The sequence below is a fragment of the Podarcis bocagei genome (genome assembly GCF_964188305.1).
Source record: "Podarcis bocagei genome assembly, chromosome: 8".
In the NCBI taxonomy this organism is placed as follows: Eukaryota; Metazoa; Chordata; class Lepidosauria; order Squamata; family Lacertidae; genus Podarcis; species Podarcis bocagei.
The window spans coordinates 2879385-2895535 of NC_138133.1; the positions used below are offsets into that span (position 1 = coordinate 2879385).

General features: G+C 41.7%; 1 protein-coding gene across 8 annotated transcripts in view; it reads left to right on the forward strand.

The window, feature by feature from the left end:
- RALGAPA2 (Ral GTPase activating protein catalytic subunit alpha 2) overlaps window positions 1-16151 on the forward strand; it is a 200169-nt gene that overhangs the window by 72693 nt on the left and 111325 nt on the right. For all 8 annotated transcript variants that reach the window (XR_014011001.1, XM_081205947.1, XM_081205949.1 and 5 more), the window contains 5 exons: window positions 435-513; window positions 654-830; window positions 9642-9835; window positions 11347-11445; window positions 13170-13325. Coding sequence is in view for 7 of the 8 variants with exons in the window: in XM_081205947.1 (XP_081062073.1) it covers window positions 435-513; window positions 654-830; window positions 9642-9835; window positions 11347-11445; window positions 13170-13325 (705 nt within the window). In the remaining variant the exon portion in view is untranslated. The remainder of the gene's footprint in view (window positions 1-434; window positions 514-653; window positions 831-9641; window positions 9836-11346; window positions 11446-13169; window positions 13326-16151) is intronic.

Sequence of the window (16151 nt, forward strand, 5' to 3'; positions counted from 1 at the left end):
CAATAAAAATAGCACTAAATAGTGTGTGTGCATGATTTTGAGTTCACCAGAGCTCTTGGTCTCCTGACTTTCCCAACAATTAGTGTTGCTGTTGATTACCAAGAGGAGGAGGGGGAGGGCAGCAGGATCACCACACAGTGTGACACAGCAGTGAAGCGAAGCCAGTGCTCCCAACACTGTGCCTACAACCACCCACACAGCCCCACCAGCTGCTACTGCTGCCACGCATACACTCAATCCCCTGCCCAACTCACAGAAAGGGGGAAGAAGCTGGTGCTAGCAACAACTGCTGTCCTCCAAATAATGTGTTCCAGCCCTTAATCTGCAAGTGTTTTGAGCAGTTATCTGGAAGTATATGCCTCCATTAATTTGAGACAATTTGATAAGAAAATAAATTGTAGTCCAAACAATTTCCTGTATTTTTTTCCACACAGGCAAGCAACCCTCCATCTCAATTAGATCTCAAAGCAGACATGCAACAATCACATGGAAATCCCAGAGAAGGAGAACAGAGTGAGTTTCAGTAAAAGAGGTGTTTATTGCTTTGCTGGTGATTTGTGGTACAATATGCTGGTGTCACCATTGCGTATACATATGTTTTTAAAATGTCTTCTTTCAAATGACTGTTTTACTCATCACTTTTGGCAATGTAGGTGAAAGTGTTAGCAGTGATACCTCCATTGGATACAATAATGAAGTAGATATCACATTAGCTCCCTGGCAAGCATGTGAAGAAAACCCTGATGTCAATATCCCAGCTGATATTTGTGTTGATCCTGATGCGTGCCAGTGGTTGCATCTGAGTCCTTCAGGTGTCACAAATTTAACAGGTATGTATACTCAAGGAAGTGTGTTGTGTGTCTGTGTGGTGGTTTGTATAACACACACACACACACACACAAATCACAAATATGTACACCCATGTATGGTTTCTTGAGTTGATAATGTTAGACTTCATAAAATGTACAGTTTTAGAAAGCCAAACTCTTTGGAGCAGGAATTTGTGTGGCAGAAGGTAAGTTATATATATTAATGAAAAGTGTACTGGGGAAAGGTAAATCACATTAGACTTTCTGTAAGAGCACTCTTTTGCTCCAGGAATCAGTTTGAGAAATTACTGCCCTTATGCAAAATGTGTATAGGTAAAGGGAGATACTAGACATGCTTATTCCTTCCATGCACGTTGAAGTTGGTATTTTCACCACTCCTCCCATCTTTGCTGAATTTCTCAGTACCCTATTTAGGGGCTCACCCCAGTCCTCCTCTTCCTAGATACTTGGGGGGAAGCAGGCCCAAGAAGGTTTCTACCTGTTCCATATTATCAAATTAATGAGTATTTTTCAAAAAGATCTGTTAAAAGGTTTCATGGACCAAAGTTCCAACTTTGTTTTTTTTTTGTTTTGTTTTTTTGAATTTGCATTTTATTTACTTGTTAACATTCTTATATTACATTGGTAAACGTTGTCATATTACATTATAGGACTTACTATAATATAATTTCCAATATGTATACAAAAATATATACAAAGAAAGAAAATGAAACCAAAAAAAAGAAAAAGAAAGAAAGAACAAAGAGAACAAACAAAAACAATTTCCCCCCAAAATCATATATGTACCAACACACTAGACTTCCTGTCTTTCCCGTTGTATATTCCTTTTTTACAAATGAATGTACTCTTATTATTGTATATTTCTTTACATATTATCTAATACATTCCTATATCAATATGTGCTCTTAGTCTTACTTCTCAACTCAATCTCACTCCAACGTCAATCAAATGCTAGCATAGATAGGAAACCTTTACTGTATTTTTGAACATATGTTTTATATCTATCCCACTTTTCCATAATTTTTTGTTTTGAATTGCTTCTCAGGGTATTTGTTAACTGCACCATTTCAGCAAATTTTTGTAGCTTGTACTGCCAGTCCATTATTGTCGGGGCTTCTTGTTCCTTCCACCCCTTTGCCACCAAAGTCTGAGCTGCAGCTGTTGCATATAAAAATACCTCCCTAAAGGCCTTCGGGATGTCCCTGCCAACAATGCTTAACAGAAATGCCTCTGGTCTTTTTAAAAAAGTTATTCCAAACATTTTTTTCAACTCCTCGTAAATTAAGCCCCAGAACACTTTGATCTTTGTACATGTCCACCACATATGATACATGTCGCCATTACTCCTACCACACCTCCAACAAGTATTTGCTAAATTTTTATACATCTTCGATAGTCTTGAGGGGGTAAGATACCATCTGTGCTGCATCTTTAACATATTTTCTTTGATGTTATAACACGCCTTAAATTTCATATTTGTTCTCCAAACTCTTCCCATTCGGCCATCATTATTGGACGTCCAATGTCCTGTGCCCATCTAATCATTGTTGCCTTAACCTCCTCCTCCTTAAACCAAAGTTCCAACTTTGAAAAGATTTTGCTTGAAGGAAGAGAAAAACTGATTTCAAAAATGTATAAACTACTACTAGAATGGGAGGTGAAATGGTGAAGTAAGAAATGATAAAATGGGCTAAATATTTAGAACATAATATAGAAATGAATGTCTGGGAAAAGTTGTGGAAAGTAGGCATGAAATTCACTGCTTGCCATGCTTTAAAAGAAAAATATATGAAAATGATGTTTACATTATATTTAACACCTAATAAACTATCTAAAATGTATAAGACATTTTCTAATAACTGCTGGAAATGTAAACAAGCAGACGGTTCTTTTTTCATATGTGGTGGACTTGTAAAAAAAGGTAGGGTATTTTGGGAAATAATATATGAAGAGATAAAAAAGATGTTTAAAAAACCTGAAGCTTTTCTCCTAGGGATGATACGGATAGAAATTACAAAAAGGGTGGTTAAGTTGTTTATGTATTTAACCAAAGCAGCTATTATTTACCAAATTTTGTGCTCATAATTGGAAAGGCAAAGAAGTTCCCACTAAAGAAGAATGGAGAAGTAAAATAATGGACTATGCTGAATTAGCAAAGCTAACAGCTAAAATAAGAAAATTTAATGATGACTCTTTTTTAAAGAATGGAAGCCCTTTTTGAACTATTTGAAGAAATTTTACAATATGAAGAACCTGCAACCAGGTTTCAAACTATGAGCAACAGAAAGAATTCAAGATTATTATGTTATGATTATGATAAAATAGAGTGATGATAGCTTGCAGCAAAGGGGGGGGGAGAGAATAACAACAGAAAATGGGTTAGGAAATAGAAAATAGAAAAGATTTTTTATAATGTGTATTGGAATTTTATTTGTATTTTTTAAAAAAACTTAATAAAAATATTATAAAAAGAAGGTTCCTACCTGGAAGAAGAAATTAAGGGAAGCCACATTTCCACCCATAAGATCAGGTCATTAGGAACTGCTTAGACTATCAAAGAGGAAATTAAGAGGAAGGGTTCAGAAACATAAGGTAGTAATAAGGTAGTAATAGGATCCATGGTGGTGAGGAGATCTAAGGTGCTGAGATCTGGCATAAGAGTCTTGTTGTGATCATTTGCTCATGCATCTCGAGTGAAGGGTTTTCTCTCAACTCCAGAACAGGATCCTGTGTACATCTGCCTAGGGTGGCAGTATTCATGGCAGATGCCACCATGGGTACATCACAGTTTTCAGCATGCTCCATGGTGGCAGGTGTCATAGCACACAGTACCTTATTGCTTAAACAGTGGTAAGCAGACTTCTTCCCTAATCAACCTCTCCATAGTGTTTTTCCATGGATCAATGCTATTCGATGAAGAAACACTCAAAGACTTTCTTCTTGACTCTAAAGATAAAAGAAAAGTTATCGTAACCCAACAGGAGGAACGGTGCTTCTCCGACAAATCAGTCATTTGTCGCTACAGGCAGCAAGGCAGACTGAAGGAACTCAAGCCAAAACAAACCTGAAACCAGCCATGTTTTTCTCCAAAAGGTCAACAGGGAAACAAGTTCAACATCTCCACCCCTTCCAAGAACCCCCCAAGACACCAATGATGCCATTAGCAATCAAGTTGGGAAGTTGCCTAAAAGCATTCATACATATTTGGCAGCACTCAATGATGGCTCAATGGGTCCTATGGTGACTGCATAGAATTCATCATTCACCCTCAAGCTCAGTTCATCACTCCTCTCTACATCCCCGTCCAAATGCCAGATTGTGAGGGAATGTGTCCAGCATCTCATCAGTATGGCAGCAATAGAGCCAGTACCTGCAGAAGAACACTTGTTAGGCACCTATTCAATTTTCTTTGTAGTTCTCAAAAAAGATCGCAAAGCCTGGAGGGCAGTACTCAGTCTGAAATATCTCAACCGCTGAGTGATCTACCCCCCAAAATCCAGATGAATTCCCTGGGACGTATCAAGCAGTCCCTTCATCTCAATGACTGCATGATTTCCATAGACTTACAGGATGCATACCTTCACATTCCTATTCAGCCCAAGTACCACAAGTGTCTTCGACTCTTCATTGGCCCACACCAGGCATAGGCAAACTCGGCCCTCCAGGTGTTTTGGGACTATAACTCTCATCATCCCTAGCTAAGGACCGATGGTCAGGGATGATGGGAGTTTTAGTACCAAAACATCTGGAGGGCCAAGTTTGCCTATGCCTGGCCCTCACCATTCAGGGCCCTCCTGTTCAGATTGGCCTGATCTCTGAGAGTCTTCATGAAGACCATAGTTGCCCTGGTGACTCACCTCCCCCTCTAGGGCAACCACATCTTCAGAACACTATGAGGACCCGCCAAACTCACAGATTCCTCATCAACAAAGATAACAGCCAACTCCTCCTCATACATATTGGTGCACTGGTAGATACTACCCAGGGCCTGGTAGTCCTTTCAATCAAGGCAGCAACTAAGCTCCTGATGTCCTCCAATAGGATGGACATCATACTGCTGGCTTGTATCCTGGATCTATACATATCAGCCTCACAAGTCATTCTGTGGGCCAAGCTTCATGTGAGACCACTCCAGTGGTTCCTCCTCCTACACCAGTGGTCACATTCACAGCAAGCACCACTATGTCTTGATCCCTCCACAGCTATGAGAGACCATGTTCTGGACAAGGCATGCTAACCCATGGAAAGGAATCCCCCTTAGAGGTCCCCTAAAGATCACCATAACATTGGATGCCAGCCTGCAAGGCTGGGGGATGCATTGCGAGGGGTGACTGTTCCAGGCAGACTGGACACCCGTCGATTCACACAGCACATCATCAACTGGCTTGACCTTAAAGCAGTATGTCTGGCCACTCAGCCCTTTTTCCACAGCATGCCCATCTATTGCATCCTAATCAGAATGGACAACACAAATGTTCACTCCTATATCAACAGGGAAGGTGGGACCAAATCAGCAGATCTACAGCAGGAGATCACCTTATTCCTACTCTGGGCGGAGAACCAACTCTCCTAAGTGTCTCAGTAGGAGACGTCCAACACACAAGACAACTGGTTGAGCTGCACCAGACTGGACTGCTTCTATTTGGGAGCAATATATTTTCCTACCTGTGTACATTCACTCTTGAGCCACATAGCTGTTCTAGACACACTAGAGACTCCTTATGGTCCTCCCTATGTAATAGACAAAAGCTCTCAGAAGGTTGGTGCTCTGAGGAGGGTAAGACAATTCTTGACCTTTATTGTCTGAGTTGTGTTGCTGGTATCATAACTGTACAGTGGTGCCCCGCAAGATGAATGCCTCGCAAGATGGAAAACCCGCTAGACGAAAGGGTTTTCCGTTTTTGAGCTGCTTCGCAAGACGATTTTCCCTATGGGCTTGCTTTGCAAGACAAAAATGTCTTGCAAGTGTTCCGATTTTTTTCCGCTTCCCCCCCTTTTTCTAAGCCGCTAATAGCCTTTTAGCCGCTAAGCCGCTAAGCCTTTAATAGCCGCTAAACCGCTAATAGCGCTAAGCCGCTAAGCCGCTAATAGGGTTGCTTCGCAAGACGAAAAAACCGCTAGACGAAGATACTCACGGAACGGATTAATTTCGTCTTGCGAGGCACCACTGTATTGGATATGTTGCTTTTGTAGCACTAGAGGGTGCTGAATACCCACTAATTTCAAGTCTCTAGCTTGTAAGCCTAAAGGCATGGTCTGTATACAGTTCGTTTTTGTAAGCTGCTATGGGAGACAATTTGGCCAAAAACCAGAGTGGGAAAATGTTTTAAATAGATAAGTAAGCAAGTCTGAGAAATTTTCTGACAAATAAGTGCATCAGTAGAAAAACAAGCTGTTCTGCTCTTCAAGATCTCCTGTGCTTTTTGTTCTAGTAAGTACTGTAGCTGTGATGAAGTCAGTTTTATTGCCCCTTGTTATCTGTGTGGCTTTTGATTTCTTCTTGAATAACATTAATTTTGTGTTAGACTTAGAAATGTAAGTGTTGATGTGAGTGAAAATGTACTCCTAAAGAGATGTGTGCCTTTTGAGAACAAATTGTTTTGTGTTAATCACTTTGCTTTTGAGTGAACAACTCATGTTAAATAGGTCATGTGCTGGAAATTATTATAGGCTGAAATTATTATAGGATGAAAATGGATAGTTGGAGTCATATGTGCCAAACCTTCAATAACATACCTCCGGTTGTGAACAGGATCCATTCCAGAGGTCCAGCCGCATCCCGAGGTTTTTGCAACCCGAGGAGAAGCGGTAGACCACTTTGCGCATGTGCGTGGGGGAAACACTTCCAGGTTTGCCGCTTTCACAACCTGAAGTTTACGTTACCTGAGGGTAACGTAACCCGAGCAGCTGTTGTACTGATTTCATTGACAATGCTGGACACTCAGAAGGAAATTTGGCTTAATAGGGAAACTTGATTAATTTCACAAATTGACCATTATCACACATTTATGTAATTGTCAGGACAAATAAAGTCCATCATTATTATACCCATACTACATGGAGCAGGACTGTGGCTGCAAAGTAATCCAGTTTTATAATACCCACTTTTTGAAGGAAGAAGGTTAGTTGTGGATGATAATGCAGTGTAGATAACCTGGAGTGGGAGAGTTGGCTTTTTTTAGGGAAATGTAGTGGGGAGGGGGCTGTGAAGATAGTAGCAGCAGTGCAGTTAATTAAGGGCTAGAGGAGGCGACAAAAGGCAGGGAAATAACAGAGGGTTTCAGTGGTGGGTAGAGGAGACAGACAGGTGCCAGGTCCACCTGTAGAGGGACAGCAGGTTTACCTGTTGAGAACCAACAGCAAGTAGACTTGGAATATAATTTTCTCCAAAGCCTGGTCTACTTAGGCCTCTTCACCTCTCGGTCGCTATATCTAATATTTATTATTTATTTATTTATTACATGTACCTTTTTCTTCCATGGAACTCAATGTGGTGTATATTTTTCTCCTTCCTATTTCATCCTCACAACAACCCTGTGAGGTAGGTTAGGCTAAGAGATGGCGACTGGCCCAAGGTCACCCAGTGAGCTTCATGGCTGAGATTTGAACCCTGGTCTCCCAGATCCAACACTCATAACCATTAGGCACACTGGCTCTCTATATCTACCAGAAATGTGTATCTGTTTCCAGATGCTATTTATTTATTTATTATGATAATTTTTATTAGTTTTTCAATTACAATAATCCAATAATAGCCTCATTATAACAATGCCAAATTATAATACAATTCCTAATACAAATCATTCAAATACCAAATTATATAATTTAGGTGGGCCGCCCACATGCTAGAATTGATGGTGATTTACTTTGTTTCTGCATTCCAAAATCTTATTGGTTTCAATCACATTCCCGTCATAATAGTAATCCTTTATACAACAGCTGCAATATTTATAACTTCTATTTGTGTTGATACATTAAGTAATTTACAAGTGAACATCTCATACTGTATCATTGTTCTTCCTGTGTGTGACATTTATTCTGTCCATGATGTCCTTGTATGTCAATCTTTCCCCAGTTGTTGCTGCAATCTGTCATTCCTTGAGCAGACCTGATACCCCAGTGTTGTTCCAGAAATTTCTCCCTTACTCAATCCCTTCCAGATTCCATACTCGCAAAATGATAATTAACACAGTCCAATTAAATTTCTCCCTCACTCAGTCCCGTGCTTCTTTGTTTTGCAACTTTAGCAATAGCTGCAAAGTCACTCTATCCCAGTCAGTAACCTGTTTTCGCTATTTTCCCTCCCAGCCTAGGAAGAGGAGTGATTTGTTATACTGCCGGTGCCCTTGGCAAGTTTCCAGGCTCCTTTCATTCCTCTGTTCAGCCGAAGATAAATAGCACATACCTTTCAGATTCCATGCTCACAAAGTGATAATTAGCATAGTCCAATTAAATTAAATTCTTAGTCCTTTTAATGTTAATTGAGTTTTTTGCGCACACAGTTCTGTTTAATGTTGTATTCCATATCTGCAGTCCAGTTTCCTCTTTCTTCACTTGCTCTTTGTAGAAATTGATTTAACATTCTAGGGAGGGTTGCTGAATCATAAATGTAAAAAAGAAAACTTTATATAAAGAAGCTGTAGGCTCCCCTCCCCCCACACTGTCTTTTACACATCTTTCAAATTCAAACCTTAAAGACCTTGTAGCTGCTTCAGTTCCGCAGTTTATGATCTCATCTCTTCTAGAACGCGTCTGTACATTAGTCCAAAATAAACTAATTAACAGAAGAACCTCTGCTTCTTGATGGCGGGTAGGAGGGTCATTGACAGGCGTAGTGCTTTTGCACTCAGCACCTCCCTGCCTCCCACATTCCATGCCAGAGTGAGAGCCAGGTACCTAGACAAACTGTGAGTGAAGGCCTTTCCCCCTGACCCTGGAGGGAACTTGCAAGAATAATTACCCACAATTATCCTTGTGTTTTCTTCACCAACGATCTCCCACTGTCGTGGGAGCTGTCTCCTTTAAGGCACCGGAACTGGAAGCCTAAGTATTTATTTATTTGGGGTATTTATTCCCACCACTACCCCAAAAAGCAGCCTGCAAATGCCTGTGATTTCCAGCATTCCATCCCACATTAGCATAAGCAGGAAAGGAGCTAATTCTTTCTTTTTAAAGCTATTTTAAAATGCTTGCAGGAAGCTAACGTACAGTTTCTTAGAATCATAGAGTTGGAAGAGACCACAAGGGCCATCGAGTCCAACCCCCTGCCAAGCAGGAAACACCATTAGAGCACTCCTGACATATGGTTGTCAAGCCTCTGCTTAAAGACCTCCAAAGTAGGAGACTCCACCACACTCCTTGGCAGCAAATTCCACTGTCAAACAGTTCTTACTGTCAGGAAGTTCTTCCTAATGTTTAGGTGGAATCTTCTTTCTTGTAGTTTGGATCCATTGCTCCGTGTCCGCTTCTCTGGAGCAGCAGAAAACAACCTTTCTTCCTAAGTAACTGTATGGAGAAAAATATGGTTGCCCCGTATGCCTGGTAGCAGTAGGATCTGGAGAGGAGTAAAGCAGCCACAGCCTTTTGCGTACACACATGCTTGCTCATTGTTGCTTAAGCCATAGTTTGACTTAGTGTTACATGTGAATCAGACCACTGGGCATCCAGCCTGCAGTGGCAAAGATCCTGTGTGGAAGGTGGGATGTTTTTATTCACACTGAGATGCACCAGCCCTCCTGTACGAAAGTCCTCCTTTTAGGACACACTTAGGTATTTTGCTAGTAATTAATAACAAATAATTTTCTCTTCTAGACAGCAGTGAGTTTCTTGCTGATGATTGCAGTATAATTGCTGGTGGGAATCTCATAGGCTGGCATCCTGATTCTGCTGCTGTGTTATGGCGAAGAATATTGGGAATTCTTGGAGATGTGAACAGTATCCAGTGTCCTAAAATACACGCCAGAGTTTTTGAGTATCTCTTTGCGCTATGGTACAAATTAGCAAAGGTAAGGTTTGCTACTATAGACTTTGTCTAATAGTAGACTAATGTGAGATGCTAAAATAAATAGAACAGGAAATACCGTAACTGTTTAATCTGTGGACTCAGATAGATTGGTAAAGAAAAAGCATTTTATATGTGTTATATGGGTGGCGCTGTGGGTTAAACTACAGAGCCTAGGGCTTGCCGATCAGAAGGTCGGCAGTTTGAATCCCTGCGACAGGGTGAGCTCCCGTTGCTCGGTCCCTGCTCCTGCCAACCTAGCAGTTCGAAAGCATGTCAAAGGTAAGTGGCGTTTCCGTGCGCTGCTCTGGTTCGCCAGAGGCGGCTTAGTCATGCTGGCCACATGACCTGGAAGCTGTATGCCGGCTCCCTTGGCCAATAAAGCGAGATGAGCACCCCAACCCCAGAGTCGACCACGACTGGGCCTAACAGTCGGGTCCTTTACCTTTTTATATGTATTATAACACTGTGGCACCAGATGGCATTGTAGAGTTCCATTTTTGCCAAAACAATTTCTCATACAAAGTTTACAATGCGTTTTTCGGAAATGCTTATTTGATGTGTCTAGATCCAGCCTGTCTAAAATCTTATGAATATTGTATGTTAAATGTTTAAAAGCTTATTTTCAACTACCCATTGAGACCATAGTGAAGATTTTAATATTTAAACAGATGAATGGTACTGGGATGAAGTGTGCTTGTAAATAATGTTCCCGACTGTACCAACCCTAATTTGTAAGCCCTCAAAAATTCAATAATGTTTCCGTTGTTTTGAGATAGGAAGGAAATTTGTACAAAAGTTATCTGTTCAAATTAGTTGGACTACAGTAACAAATTCCATACTAATCAGAATCTGAGATTAGCAAGCTCATGATTCAGAGTGCTGTGTCACCCAGGGCAGCCCCACTATATACCTCAGGAGCTAAGAACATAACAGAGAGCCAGTGTGGTGTAGTGGTTAAGAGCGGTAGTCACGTAATCTGGGGAACCGGGTTCGCGTCTCCGCTCCTCCACATGCAGCTGCTGGGTGACCTTGGGCCAGTCACACTTCTTTGAAGTCTCTCAGCCCCACTCACCTCACAGAGTGTTTGTTGTGGGGGAGGAAGGGAAAGGAGATTGTTAGCCGCTTTGAGACTCCTGAAGGGGAGTGAAAGGCGGGATATCAAATCCAAACATAAGAAGAGCCCTAGTGAATGAGACTGGAGGCTTGTCCAGCCCATCATCCTGTTCTCACAGGGGTCAACCAAATACTGTGGGCGTCCTGCAAGGCAACCTGGTAACCTATTGGGACTTTCCAAAGGAAAGGAGAAGCATTACAACAGCCGCTTCAGTTTCAAACTTCATGCATCACAGATTATTGATGAGAAAAGGGCCTTCTTTAGTTTGGGATTTTCCAAAACAATCAGAAAAGAAAGTGTGAGACCCTATCTGAAGAGGTTAAGAAGGAAAAACTATTCACTTTAGCTCATCAAGATTGTGTATGTCTTACTATCTATCTCTCTATCTATTTATTTAGATAAGGGACAATCTTGCTATCAGTCTGGATAACCAATCCACTCCCTCTCCTCCTACTTTAATTCCTCCACTCAGAATATTTGCATCGTGGTTGTTCAAGGTAAGTTTTTCATGCACCATGGTCTGGACCAATCTCATTAGTATCCTGCTTTAGTTTACCTTCAGTCTTCTAAACTCCCAAATCGCTTTTTAAACATGGAGGAAAGAATGCCTTACTATGTTAATTTTGTAGCTACCTCTAATGTTGGGATGCAGGTGGCGCTGTGGGTTAAACCACAGAGCCTAGGACTTGCCGATCAGAAGGTCGGCAGTTCGAAGCCCCGCGACGGGGTGAGCTCCCCTTGCTCAGTCCCTGCCAACCTAGCAGTTTGAAAGCACGTCAAAGTGCAGCTAGATAAATAGGTACCGCTCCAGCGGGAAGGTAAACGGCGTTTCCGTGCGCTACTCTGGTTCGCCAGAAGTGGCTTAGTCATGCTGGTCACATGACCCGGAAGCTGTACGCTGGCTCCCTCGGCCAATAAAGCGAGATGAGCGTCGCAACCCCAGAGTCGGTCACGACTGGACCTAATGGTCAGGGGTCCCTTTACCCTTTACCTTACCTTTAATGTACATGTAGCTATACAGTGGTACCTCGGGTTACATACACTTCAGGTTACATACGCTTCAGGTTACAGACTCCACTAACCCAGAAATAGTACCTCGGATTAATAACTTTGCTTCAGGATGAGAACAGAAATCGCGTGGTGGCAGCGCAGCAGCAGCGGGAGGCCCCATTAGCTTAAAATGGTACTTCAGGTTAAGAACAGTTTCAGGTTAAGAACGGACCTCCAGAACGAATTAAGTATGTAACCAGAAGTACCACTGTACTGACTATACAAATCTAAACATAACATCAACATAAGCCTTTAAAATTCTTTTGTTTCTGAATGTATGTTGAAACTTTTCTATATATATTCATTAGTTTGGATTTGACCTAAATACAAAAAGTTCACAAGGGCTGCGATTTCAGTGACAGAAGCCTACATGTGACCACTGCTCTGTATTAAGGATTTTTGAGTAAACTTCAGGAGTGCACATCGCTCTATTCACATTATGGAGAAAGAGGAGACTGTTCCCTTGTGCCCTGTTTGAATGATGCCTGAAGTCCTGTAATGAAAGCAGAGTCAGCATCTACAGTAATTTAGTGAATTCTGTGCAACCAGCCTGTGATGTGCAAATTAATTGGCTAATTGGGATGTAAATAAGAATATATTAAGTTGCACTTAAGCTTTAATCTACTATTTTTATAATAAAGTGTGCTGTTCTGTCTTCAACTTCCCTTCCTTAGTGTTGGTATTTTATTTATAATACAAAACGTTAATTATCAAACCTAATAATGGATTATATGCATTTGTGCTGTTCTCTTCATGGAAAGTTCTTTGATTCAGGGAGGCTTCTATGGATGGAAGGGCAGGTGCCATTTTTGCTGATTCTCTCTCTCCACTGCAGCCACACACTCCTATGTTTTTCCAAAGGGTCCCTCATTCCTTTAGAGCAGTCTTCCCGGAGCTGCAGTGGAGGAAGAATATCTGAAAATTGCAACCCTCACCTTCTATTAGCTGAGGCCTTTGCTGGATCAAAGCTATTTTGTTTGTGGGTGAGAAATGTTGATGTTAAGTTCCATAAAAGTTCCAAATCATAGAAAATGTAACTTAAAATGTGCCCTTTATCATCTTGAGAAGGATGTCTTGAACAGTTGTCTTTGTTTCATATATTGTAATACAATAGTCATGTTCTCATTATTTAGAAGCTGTCTTATTCACAAAACATACTCTTTTATTTTAGGCTACCACCTTATCAGATGAATATAAGGAAGGGAAGCTTCAAGCCTACAAACTGATATGTGCTATGATGGCTAGGCGCCAAGATTTTGTGCCAAATCCTGACTACCTGGTGCACTTTTATCTTGTCATGCATATTGGATTAACTAGTAAAGATCAGGTACAAATACTATATTTCTAGTTCTGAAAACTGAACTGCATTAATTAAACATGCTTTCTAAGGTTTGGATCCCGAGCCACAGTATGGCTTGAGACCCCGTGGAAGAACCCCTGGTGGGATTTACCAGTTCTTCTCTTCCCCTCCAAGCTACTCCCCCTTTTCTGGAGGTTCTCCCAATCTACCACAGTATGATGGTGTGATGCAGCAAAGAGCTGCAGGGGGAATCTATGCTAGTTGTTTTCTTTTGTTTTGCTGGCACTGTGTATGGGACATTCCTACTGGTGCATGGGGAATTGAGATCCAAGCCACTATCTCTTTGGTTTCTAATGAAAACTGAATGACTTGGAGATTTCCATCAAAAATGGCTTCTGGATGTCTCTTTCTATTTCATGCAGGTCCTGCAATCTGTCCATTCATTATGTGAAAATTCAGTTATCTGAACATGAAGAGTTCTGCCCAAACCTCACTATACACACTGCAGATTCAGATAGCCAAACAGCCAGAGTTTGCCCCCTTCCTTCCTTCCTCCCTCCCTCCCTTCCTTCGTTCCTTATTTGTTTGTGGTTTGTTGGTCAGTGGCAACCATTTTCTCATTCTTTCATATGTATGAGAGAGGAACTAGAAAGAGAGATGGGACAAATCAGTTTTTTTCTTTGTCTGTCTTTTGCCGGTTGGCTATAGCCATTTTAGGAACAAACCATGATGGGGGGAAAGGAAAAGATCACAAAGTAGAATTGTTCCCATAGGAAATCATTGAAATTGTCAGCTCATTATGCAAACACCCGCCTTACAGATGATTTCCTGAGAACACATTGTGTTCAGTAAGTGGGACCTGTGTGTATAGCCATTATTTCACTTTTATTTAGTTCCTGGTGTGAGGTAGATGCTACACAGCACTTTTAAATGGCAATATTTATGCTCAGGAGGCTTCTCAAGCAAGTAAGACAAGGTGAAGGAAAAAATTAGAGCTTTGAAATAAGCATGTTAGATAAAGGTAAAGGTACCTCTGCCCGTACGGGCCAGTCTTGCCAGACTCTAGGGTTGTGCACTCATCTCACTCTATAGGCCGGGAGCCAGCGCTGTCCGCAGACACTTCCAGGTCACGTGGCCAGCGTGACGAAGCTGCTCTGGCGACCCAGCGCAGCACACGGAAACGCCGTTTACCTTCCCGCTGGTAAGCGGTCCCTATTTATCTACTTGCACCCGAGGGTGCTTTCGAACTGCTAGGTTGGCAGGCGCTGGGACCGAACGATGGGAGCGCACCCCGCCGCGGGGATTCGAACCGCCGACCATACGATCGGCAAGTCCTAGGCGCTGCGGTTTTACCCACAGCACCACCCGTGTCCCAGCATGTTAGATAGAAGAGGTTTAATTGTGTAGAAAAGATAAGGCTGCAGAACTTCAAGGAAAGCTGCAGGGAAAAAATGAGTTAACTAGATTTGAAGGTGGCATATTGGACAGAGAAAGTGAATCAGTTTCAGGTTTGCCAATGGTAAAGCAGGAAGTGAAAGTAAAGAAAAGGGGACCAAGAGTAAAGAAGCTCTACAGAGCACAAAAAAGGAAGAGTTTAAAGAGAGATTTGAGAGTTCTACATCAAATTAGAGAGGAGAAGCCAACCAATCAAAAGCAAGGTAGATTAAGACACAAACTGATGCTACTTAAGAAAAGTACTATAGAAAAAGGTATTCCCGCTAATTTCAATAGGTAATAGATTACAAAAATCTTCAATAGTGCAAATTTTAAGTTATAAACCATATCAGTATTGTTCCACATTGCCACTGCCTTTTTTTAAAAAATCTCTTTTATACCTCTTGGTGGCAGTCTTGGCTTCAAGCTTTCCAGTTGGTAGCTATGGGATGCTAAGAGCCCATTGCGTTTTTGCTTTTCAATGGTAAAAACTCAACAGTGTCCAATGCATATATACCTGCTGTATTTTTATCTAAATTGGCTAACCTGTGGCCCTCTAGATGTTGCTCACCTACAACTTCCAGCAACCCTAGCCAGCATGGCCAGTGGTTTGAGATGATGGGAGTTGTAGCACAACATCTGGAGGGACAGATGTTAGCCACCTCTGATCTAAATGCTGCATCAGCTGAGCAGCTTCAACAAGCCTCTAGGACTCTCCAGGGTCCTCCCCACTTACGTGCATTTCACTGATGCGTGCGGAGGCCCAGAACATAACCCCTGCGTCAGTGGGGAGTCTCCTGTACATACAAGTAGAAAACATGAAGAAAAAGACCAGCACCAACTTAGGAGCTTCCAAGACTTATGGAATATTGAGGGCATAAATAAAAGAAAACTGTACAGAAACGAATCTCTTTCAGGGATAGGAGACTCCTGGGTTCACACTGAATGCCAAAGATAGGAACTGTTGTCTTGGTTGGTATTGATTCTGCTTTGGCATGACAAATGTGCTGCCTAAGCTAAATTCTTGGATTTCTCCATTGTTTTCTATGGGCAACTCTTCTGCCCTGTGGGAGGGGACATACTTCTATGGGGGAAAGCGTTTAGCATACCGTGCGTCTTTATAGGTTGTAAGTCTGTGGGCATGAACTAGCTTGTTTTTCTTGATATTATGCAAGATGTTCTAGAAAGCTTTTAAGTGGCAGGGTAAAAAGATTGTAAATAAACACAATTGTTTAGAAAGCATATGCGGGCTTCTTATTTACATGGGACACAGAAATTTTCAATGCAATTGCTTCTGAAAAAGGAAGGGTTAAACCTTTCCACTTTGTGCATTCCTCACGCTAACCAGAACCCTGTAGCTGCAAGCCTTCAGAGTGCCATGTTTTCCTTTGCACCTCCTCAGACTACCCCCTCCCCTAG